The sequence below is a fragment of the Poecilia latipinna genome, unplaced genomic scaffold, assembly GCF_001443285.1.
Source record: "Poecilia latipinna isolate Pla-1442-1.1 unplaced genomic scaffold, P_latipinna-1.0 Scaffold399, whole genome shotgun sequence".
Classification (NCBI taxonomy): Eukaryota; Metazoa; Chordata; class Actinopteri; order Cyprinodontiformes; family Poeciliidae; genus Poecilia; species Poecilia latipinna.
In genome coordinates, this window is record NW_015113015.1 from 329,856 (window position 1) to 339,550 (window position 9,695).

At 39.6% G+C, this 9,695-nt stretch overlaps 1 protein-coding gene across 5 annotated transcripts in view; it reads left to right on the forward strand.

The window, feature by feature from the left end:
- The window catches only part of mical2b (microtubule associated monooxygenase, calponin and LIM domain containing 2b), a 49,206-nt gene that overhangs the window by 15,527 nt on the left and 23,984 nt on the right, over positions 1–9,695 (forward strand). For all 5 annotated transcript variants that reach the window (XM_015037270.1, XM_015037271.1, XM_015037272.1 and 2 more), the window contains exons 3-11: positions 925–1,132; positions 2,310–2,426; positions 3,192–3,293; positions 4,795–4,950; positions 5,035–5,135; positions 6,942–7,199; positions 7,315–7,430; positions 7,748–7,874; positions 8,304–8,388. In XM_015037270.1, the coding sequence (XP_014892756.1) occupies positions 925–1,132; positions 2,310–2,426; positions 3,192–3,293; positions 4,795–4,950; positions 5,035–5,135; positions 6,942–7,199; positions 7,315–7,430; positions 7,748–7,874; positions 8,304–8,388 (1,270 nt within the window). The remainder of the gene's footprint in view (positions 1–924; positions 1,133–2,309; positions 2,427–3,191; positions 3,294–4,794; positions 4,951–5,034; positions 5,136–6,941; positions 7,200–7,314; positions 7,431–7,747; positions 7,875–8,303; positions 8,389–9,695) is intronic.

The following is a 9,695-nucleotide window of genomic DNA, read 5'->3' on the forward strand; positions in this document are numbered from 1 at the left end:
ATGTTTTCCTGATTCAACACACCTGGCGCAAAGGAATGAATAACCTCAACAGCTTAGCATCAAGTCTTGCAGGGTTGGAGCGTGCAGGGCAATTAGCCCCAAGCGATAGGAGCAGGAAACACTGGTTTATGGTACAAACAGACAAAGCAGTGAATCATTTGCCGGTTTAACTGTGCTGCATAACTTTTAGCAAGGCTCAAAACACAGTTTGGAAGCTAAGCTCTCAAATTTGGCATTTCATGTGCTGCGTTGTTCTTTGACCATGTATGTAGACATGTTTAGGCAGCACTTTTGACGTTGTATTGGAAAAACTTCATATCTTCAAGGAAGAGATAAGACTTTAAGTGAAGGAGGGGGGAAACAGGCCAGAGACTTGCAGAAGGGAGATTAACACAGAAGGGCTGGGTAGAGGGCTAGCCAGAAATAACAGCTCAGCTATTATTCCAGACATTTTTTTTCTGGAGAAACGGCTATTTGGAGATGAAGGACGGTGGACGTGGAGCTGGGCGGGCCGTGTTCTCTGAAACCAAATGTAAAATCCAAATGAGAGGACAGCATTCTTTAATCCCTGCAACTCGATCGTCTCCATATTTGGTTGCGCTACATGCAAGGGGGGAGTAGAATGCATCAGATCATGCCCCTCAAAACACTTGCTAAGGGCTACAGTTTAACATCACAAAATGCCAAACTTTTCCTTAGCATTGCTTCTGTGCCTCGTTCTATGCGATGAGGAGCAAAACCTCTAAACTACACTGATGGTGAGGACCTACTTACACTCTATGTTTTTAGGGGAACAAAAGAAAAATGTTCAAACAAATATGACTGCACTGCATTAAGTATTTACACACCATCATCAAACAGAACATCCTACCTGCTCAGACTGCATCTCATCCTCACTCATTTCATACCTTCTGTTACTCCCAGTGTCTGATCATCGGTGGCGGCCCCTGCGGCCTGCGAACGGCCATCGAGTTGGCCCTGCTCGGCTGCAAAGTGGTGGTGATCGAGAAGAGGGACACCTTCTCCAGGAACAACGTGCTCCACCTCTGGCCCTACACCATTCATGACCTCAGGGCTCTCGGGGCCAAGAAGTTCTACGGAAAGTTCTGCGCCGGCGCCATCGACCACATCAGTGAGTGTTCTCTCTTTTTGTTGCGTTATTTCAATTCCAAAAATAGAGCTGTCTTTAAGTAAGTCGTAAAGAACAAAAAGCTGACTGGATGTCAACAACAGGACAAGGATTTGTTTTTACTGTGTGTAGAATCACTATCAAGGAAGTAGACTTCTAGCTGAGCCTCATAAGAAGTTTATCTTTCTGTGTGTTTGTCCTGTAGCTAGTAGATGGCGTATTTGTGTCTCTTTTTATTTTTTTATCACCATTGCTGCCCTTACCTGCAGCAACTCTTATATATTATTACCCTTGGCTGAGAATACGACAGCAGGTTTACCTCTGACTTCTTTTAAGGGACAAACTGTGTTTGTTCCTGAAAACAGCAGATTTTGAACTACAAAGCATCATCGCACCCCTGTATTTAGCTCCACCAATCTAACAGTCTACGCTGATAAGATAAAAAAGATTCCCCACACCATGATGCTGCCACCACCATGTTTCACTATGGGAACGGCGTGTGCAGGATCATTTGCTGTGTCCGTTTTCTGCCACATAGTGCTTGCATGAAATACAAAAAAAATTGTGGAGCATCTTTTTTTTACATATTTTTCCGTCTCCCCTACAGAATTCATGGCAAACTGCAACTAGAGGATTTTCTGGATTAATTTCAACAATGGATATCTTCGTCATGTTAATTCCTGCAGCTCCATCAAAGTTACCATGTGCATATAATGTGCTTTTATGATAAATGCTCTCCTTGCATGTTTATTTGAATGGCCATATCTTGGTAGGGCTTCAGATAGAGTTAAAGCCCTTCTCCCTCTTCAACCCATCTGCTACATTCTTGTGTTTTCAAGACAATGCATCCTTATTTGTATTCTTTAGCAAACCTCTCATGCTGCTCAGAGCAGCTGTATTAATATTGAGATTAAATTATACATGGCCAAACGTCTGAGAGCTGCAGGTAGCACAGGGTTTTATTAATGGTTACAATGTAAAAATGGCCAAATACAAATGCAGGCCATACTTTTCATATTGTATTTATTTAAAAAAAAGAAACAATGTTTCACTCCTCTTAACAATTTCATACTTTTATGTGTAGGCAAAAGACATAGGATCCCACTAAAGTACATTGGCGCTTGTGGCTGTAACGTGACTGAACAACCCGTTTTCAAAGCACCGTTTGCTCCCTCTTCAGGTATCCGCCAGCTGCAGCTGATGCTGCTGAAAGTGAGTCTGATCCTGGGAGTGGAGATTCACGTCAATGTGGAGTTTGTAAAACTTCTGGAGCCTCCGGAGCAGCAGACGGAAGACGGTGAGTCATCTGAGTTGGATGTTGCCTTCTCTGTGCAGTTCTATGAGATGACACTTTTTTGTTTGTTTTTGGGAGAAGAAAGCCAGTTTGTTCCATGAAGGTCTTGGGTACAAATCTTTTGAGAATCCACTCTTAAGAGAGTAGTTTCACACCTCCAAATTAAGTTAAGAATGTCAGATTGGTCTCTAATACAAGTACAGGAACAGACCAGTGAATGTATAAACGGGGTTATCCTTGATCCTTGTTTAAAAGGGTCGTGACCAGCAGTGACATGATGGCACTTACTTGCACATGTCGGCTATATAAGGAAAGCTCCCTTGATGTCACATATGTTGAAGTAAACAGATAAGTTCTGGCAGAGTGGAAAATAAAGCTATTGATAGACTCTGCTCTGTTTCCCAAAGCAATTCCTAAGAGACAGTCATGTTTTAGCTCTCCAAAGAACACAACAGAAGAATTTTAGAGACTTTTTTAATAAGCCGCCCTACATCAGGCAAAACGCAAGCAAGCAAATTTAGGGCATTTACTTCAAAACAGCAGCACTCGTTTTTGCTAATCTTACTTTTTATATATATAATGTTTTTTTTTTAACGCTAAGAACTTATTGTGTGTGATCCTTTACATCTGTTGCTACGCCTGAATTTCCCCTTTGCGGGACAATAAAGGTTGCTTCTATTCCAATAAGACTGGAATGGAAAACAAGTTATTTTAACTTTGATTTTGTTCTAAATATTCCATTAATCTCATATTTTTTGTTTTTCTTAGGTCCTGGTTGGCGAGCAGAACTCCGGCCCTCCAATCATCCAGTCTCTGACTTTGACTTTGATGTGGTGATCGGTGCAGACGGTCGCAGAAGCACATTAGATGGTGAGGGTTGACCTTAACTCAGAACTGTGAAGCATTGTGGGGGGAGTAAGTGCTGACAACCGGTTCAACATGAGAGACAAAGAAAGTTTTGCTACTGACCCACATTGAGGAAGCTCGTTCTGGCACTGAGGCATTTCCTGTTGACATGGTTTCAACTGAATATGTTTTATGTGTTTGTGTGTGAAGGTTCGTGAACTGGATGAGAGCTGTTACCCTTCTGTCCAAGAATAATAAATAAGTCTCATGCTTGTTTGTTCAAGAATCTGTATTCTAAATATACAGTCATATTGGCAAAAGTATGTGCATGTCTTCCTTCACTCATGGACTTGACCCATTCTGAGGCTCAATATGATGTCTGATCACCCTTTGCAGTTTTAGTAGCTTCAATTTTTCTAGGAAATCTTTCCTCAAAGTGTACGACTTTATCTTTGGGAGTATTTGGTCATTTTTTTCTGAAGCAAATTTATGAGGTCAATCTTGGACAAGGCTCACAATTTGTGCTCTAATTCATCCCTAATAGTGATCAGTTGGGTTGAGGTCAGAGATTTGTGCAAGCCTTTTGAGATGTTTATGGACATTATTTTACACTGGTGTGTAATGACTTGGAACAGGAAAGTGCAGGCCCCAGACCAGTCCTTCAAAGCTTGGATAGTAATATTGTCCAAAATATCTTGATATGCAGAAGCATTACGAGTTGCTTTCACTTGAACTATGGCGCTTAGATCAAGTCCCAAAAAACACCCCTACATGATCAGCTCCGCACCAAAACGCAGCACGTTGTGGTCAAGCAAATGCCAGTCTCCTGGCAACTGCGAAAACCACATTATTTTGATTTGAATAGACTTCCTGCAAGCAACTCATTCTTTTCCCAATGTTTGTAGAAGCAATCTGCACATCTAGGTATTGACTTTTCTACATCCTGGCCTTGGATGGACATTCTTTTACAAATTATTAGAAAACATAACATTAATTGATTTAGAGGGGTAAGTGAATAGTTTTGGCCGCTTATAGTCATATTCAATACATTAGAAGAGAATGTCCTGATTAGTTTCTTGTCAGATTAAAAGTACCTTTCGAAAATGACTTTTAAGCTGACATTAAACATACTTTTCTATAATTCTGTTTTTAAAAATGTATGTTTTTTGTTGGTCTATGCAATATTCAAATATTAAATGTCTCGATGTTTCGATGAACTTTTGAAATAAAGGTGGTAAACATCAGTCTTAATCAAATTGATTTATAGAATGCTTTTCACTTGAGGATGGAGTTACTGAAATGAACTTTCTATTAATATTCTAATTTATTGAACGGGGCTGTACCATACTTACAAAGTAATAACCACTTCTTGCTCATGATGAGTTGCTTTCTAAAGGTGCCTTTTCAGACTACAGTAAACCTTTTTTAATTGCTTTTAGCTTCCTGCCTGGTTATGCATGTGTTAATTAAAAACAAATATGAATTTGCATCCTTCCCCCTTTAATTCCTAACCTCTTCTTGGCAGGTTTCAGTCGCAAGGAGTTCAGAGGAAAGTTGGCAATCGCTATAACAGCCAACTTTGTCAACAGGAACACCACAGCAGAAGCGAAAGTCGAGGAAATCAGCGGCGTCGCCTTCATCTTTAACCAGAAATTTTTTCTGGAACTGAAAGAGGAGACGGGTAAATTGTGTAAATATGTCAAATTTTATGGATGATCTGCAGCTCTAAAGGGATCTGTGTTAAACAACATGCTCAAATTTCTAGGAATTGATTTGGAAAACATTGTTTACTACAAGGACAACACCCACTATTTTGTGATGACTGCAAAGAAGCAGAGCCTGTTGGACAAAGGGGTCATCATAAATGTGAGTTTAGCTAACCATAATCTATTGTGTTGATGCATCACCAGTAATATTTAAGCTTTCTTTACCGGCTGTTTCTGCCAATGACAAAACAGTTTGACTCCAAAATATTCTGCAAATTTTATGAAAATGGATTAAAAAGGCTATGATATTTAAAAGAATGGACAATTGGAATTCTGTTTAGTTGTACAGTAAATCCATCCATAATAAGTGACAACTAGAAAATTTCTTTAGACATTTGAATGCGGCCTGCCAAAGTGTGCCTGCTGGTTGGAACCCAGCATTCTGACGCTAAAAATTAGCATCAATGCTAAAGTAAGCTACAGTGTACTCAATAGCATGTGGAGAGCCACAAGCATGTTGAGTAACATGGACTTATTCTGTTCAGTATGTTAAAATTAGTGCATAAGCTAAAATTAGCCTAAATTTCCAGTTTTTGTGGGACAAAAAATAGCTAACAGTTTATTTTTAGGGAAATAGTACAGACATTCAACACAAAAGTAAAAATTTGATCTATATTTCATGGCAGTTTGTTAAAAACCCATTCAACCCTTAACACCAAATTAATAAGTAATATTATTGTGAAATATAAGCTCTTTTGAAACTTATGTTTCAGAGGAACATGCATTTCTTTTTAATGTTTTAATTGGGTACATTAGTTGTGTAACTCCTGTGAAGTGGCTCCTAACTAACTGTTTGTGGATAATAATCTGAAATGTTTCTGCCCAGCTGTGGTAGAATTTTTTATTTTGGGTTGTTTTGTTTTCTTTAGCTTCTTGTATAATGTGGTATATCAATATCTTTATTTCTTCCTGTTAAGTGGTGGCATACCGAGAGCACTGGTTGGAGCGTACTGTTTAAGGAAACAGGCAGCTCATTGTTTTATGTCATGCAGCTTTATTTCAAAAGTATCACTGGTGTAATATGTTTTGCAACCTTTAGTGTTAATAAAAGTGAATGAAGCTTGTCTATTCTGCTTTGTTCTATTTTTATTTATTTATTTTTTCATAAAAATTTATAGTTTTCTAAATACATCCTGTTACGGACCAGAAAATCACAACATTTAAAGTGAAGTCCCAAAGCTGGGAGTCAGATGGCCTTTTGGGAACACAGAACGGTTTGTGTGCTGACCAGTGTAGTGAGTGATTGCACTGCACAGCCGATGATGATAAACAGGGCTCTAATTAAAGCATTCCACCTCTCACCTTTATTCCATTTCTCTCACAGCATATATATATAAAAAAAAAAAATCGTTCCTTGCATGGAAGAAATCAGACAGCAGAAATGGTTATTTGCAAGTGACAAATGTTTTCAGAGTAAGCTTCCAGTTGTTATTTGAAAACCTTTTGTTAACAACACAAATTCTTACCATGCAGTTTTGGAACTAATCCATAATACAAACTTTTTCCATATGCATTATCCAAGCACATACGCAGGTGCTGAAGTGCTGCGCTGCTGAGCCCCCAGTGGTCTCCCTCTCATCTTACATTGGCTGTTGGTGCCGAGTGAAATCTCCCTCCGACTGCTGGGTCAAAACCCACGCACACAGCACAGGCGTCAGAGGCCACATGGCTGACCTATAACGGCGCCATAGCTTTCTGTCATTGTGACACTCATGCAAGGATTGCATTTAAGACTCTTTACACAAACAAATCAGATGAGAAATGTTTTCTGTTGAAAGAAAAGCTCCATGAATTAACCTGTAGCAGCTAAATATTATAAATAGGCTATTTTGGAAAACGGTTTATGTACTTGTGTAGTATTTTAAAAATTTTGCCTGAAGTTTTAGGGCTCCACTTCTTGTTCCAGGACTACATAGAAACGGAGCGGCTGCTGAATTCTGACAACGTTAACCAGGAAGCGTTGTTGTCGTACGCTCGTGAGGCTGCGGACTTTGGCACCAACTACCAGCTGCCGTCGCTGGACTACGCCATCAATCACTACGGGCAGCCAGACGTGGCCATGTTTGATTTTACCTGCATGTACGCATCAGAGAACGCCGCCCTGATTAGGGAGAAACATGGACATGAGCTGCTGGTTGCGCTGGTGGGAGACAGTCTTCTCGAGGTAAGAGACACTGTTTTTTTTTGCTTTTGGTTGTACGTTTTGTCAGGGCAGGAATAATCGTTGTCCTTTTTGTTCTTCTTTGACACCATGTTGTTTTTGTTTTTTTTGATTGCAGCCTTTCTGGCCGATGGGTACTGGTTGTGCTAGAGGCTTTCTGGCTGCCTTCGACACTGCTTGGATGGTGAGGGGCTGGGCACAGGGAAAGAGCTCCTTGGAGATACTGGCAGAGAGGTGAGGATGTGTTGCTTCCCGCAGATTGAAATTAGTGTAGTTTTATCGCTTCGTTGAGTAAGGACGTATAGCGACGTTAAAATGACACGATACTTGTGTAGTCTGTCTAGTATATCTAGTTTAATTCTTGTGGAGTTGCTTAGTCAGCATGTGACTTCTGGTGGATAAGAATCCAAAGCTTCGAATATGAAATCTTGTCTCTCTGAGACTCTTATTTCAAAGTAAGAAAGGAAGTAGTATTTGAGCCATCTTATTTTGATAGTTACAAATAAACGACTAACATGCTGTGTTTAAAATGTGTCACCCTTCTCTATCAGGGAGAGCATTTACCGTCTGCTGCCTCAGACCACACCGGAAAACATCAGTAAAAACTTTGAACAGTATACGATTGATCCTGCTACCCGCTACCCGAACCTGAACTCCAGCTGTGTACGTCCACACCAGGTTGGTGATTATTTTCCAAAGTTGTATTCAAAGGAACTTTTTTTTTTTTTTTTTTTTTCCCCAAGCAGGAAGTAATGGCCTCCTTATCTATTAGCAAGATTGGACATGTTTTAGCTGAGTTCAGCAGCAATCGCCACAAACTGAGATCAAATCTCTTATTCCTCTGTATTTCCAGATGAAAACACGAAGAAGTGACTGACTATGTTGTAGCATGGAAATGCTTGTGTTAAAAATGAAAGCTGTTAGAAGAAACTTTGATCTCACATCTTTTTTAAAAGAGATTCTTTACAGAGTAGGCTTTTTTTCAGCTTTTGTAAAATATTACCTTATTGGGTCTGCCTTAATTCACTGAAGTGGTTCAAATATGTGTTTAAATTGGGTTTTTAAACTAGAAATATTTTTTCACCCATGCCTATATGTTTCTTTCAGGTTCGTCACTTATTCATTGATGGTCAATCGGGTCTGGTTGAAAAAGGAGGGCTGTCACGAAGACCAGTTAACCTGCCTAGAAAAGGTAAACATTCCTAAAAATAATATTTAAAAAATGCATTTATTAGCCAAAGTTCAGAGCCAAGCTTCTTTTTTAAATGTTTGATTTCAAGGAATTAGGGTTTTCTTAAGATATTGGAAAGTTTTTCTCTTTTTTTTTTTTTTGGGATCCTCCCCACTCTCTGTTGTCAGAAACTTGGAAAATTTCAGCATTCTGAGAGGAAAAATTGAGGATGAAATGGAAAAAATAAAAATGTAAAGTGTGTTTATATTGTAGGAAAAAAAATGTGAACAAAGGGCTCAGAATTTCAGAGTTGGAAACAAATTCATCCAAAACGTTGTGCATATCAATAAACATCTCAGGGTGATTTAAGCTTTGAATGAGTCTGGAACGTTTGTCAACCAGAGTGATGTACCTGTGGACAAATGTTTGACTTCACAACATCATCTCTAAGGTTTGTTATTGGATGGACTGTCTGCGTCAGTCCTGGAAGCTAATTTATGAAGTTAGTCACTGGCAACCTTTGACATGTTGACTTTACGTTCTGTCTAATGTCTACGATCGCCACCGCTTTGCTTTGTGTTTATATTTAATTAATATCTGAGCGAAAAACCTGACTAACTTTTTACGTTGTGTTGGGGAAAATAATAAACATTAGAGTGAACGTTTCCCCAGCCCTCTCTCTGCTGAAACTTTACCTTTGTCTGAGTCACAGGCTTGGCGCACCTCGTCGGACAATACTGCCGGATAACATTACGCTCATATGAGGGTCAGAATTGATGCCTTTCACAGACGTGTGCTGGCGTGATGTGCTTTGGTACCGATTTGAAAGCTGTTCAAGGGCCTGTCCTGACAAGTGTGGGCTCATTGTGAGTGGAGTGTGAGTTGGATCACTGACCTGGTGATAAATTGAGAACAGGAGACGTTGTAAACCTCAGGTTCTTGAGCACAAACGTATCCACGGACCTCACAGCACAAGCTGTCTGATTAAAAAAAAAAAAATAAATAACAGCCGCAATTACACTTTCTGCAAACTCCCTGTAAGAGCAACCAACTTCAGGATCATCTGACGTCATTCTAAAGTAACTGGACTTATGGCAGACTGATGTGGTCAATTGGAAAGTAACCAGCAGAAAACTAACCTGACTTAAATGACCTATTCATCCCCTGCTGTCACTAGAAATCATCCAGTATCAGTGACTGGAAATGGCGTTTATTTTATAGTTATGGCATATCTTAGTGCTTCAGAATGTCTTTTATTCATAATTTTATTATTGGTAAATTGATTTATTGGGGCATGCCATTAGCAATGCATAAGGAGAGCAGTGACT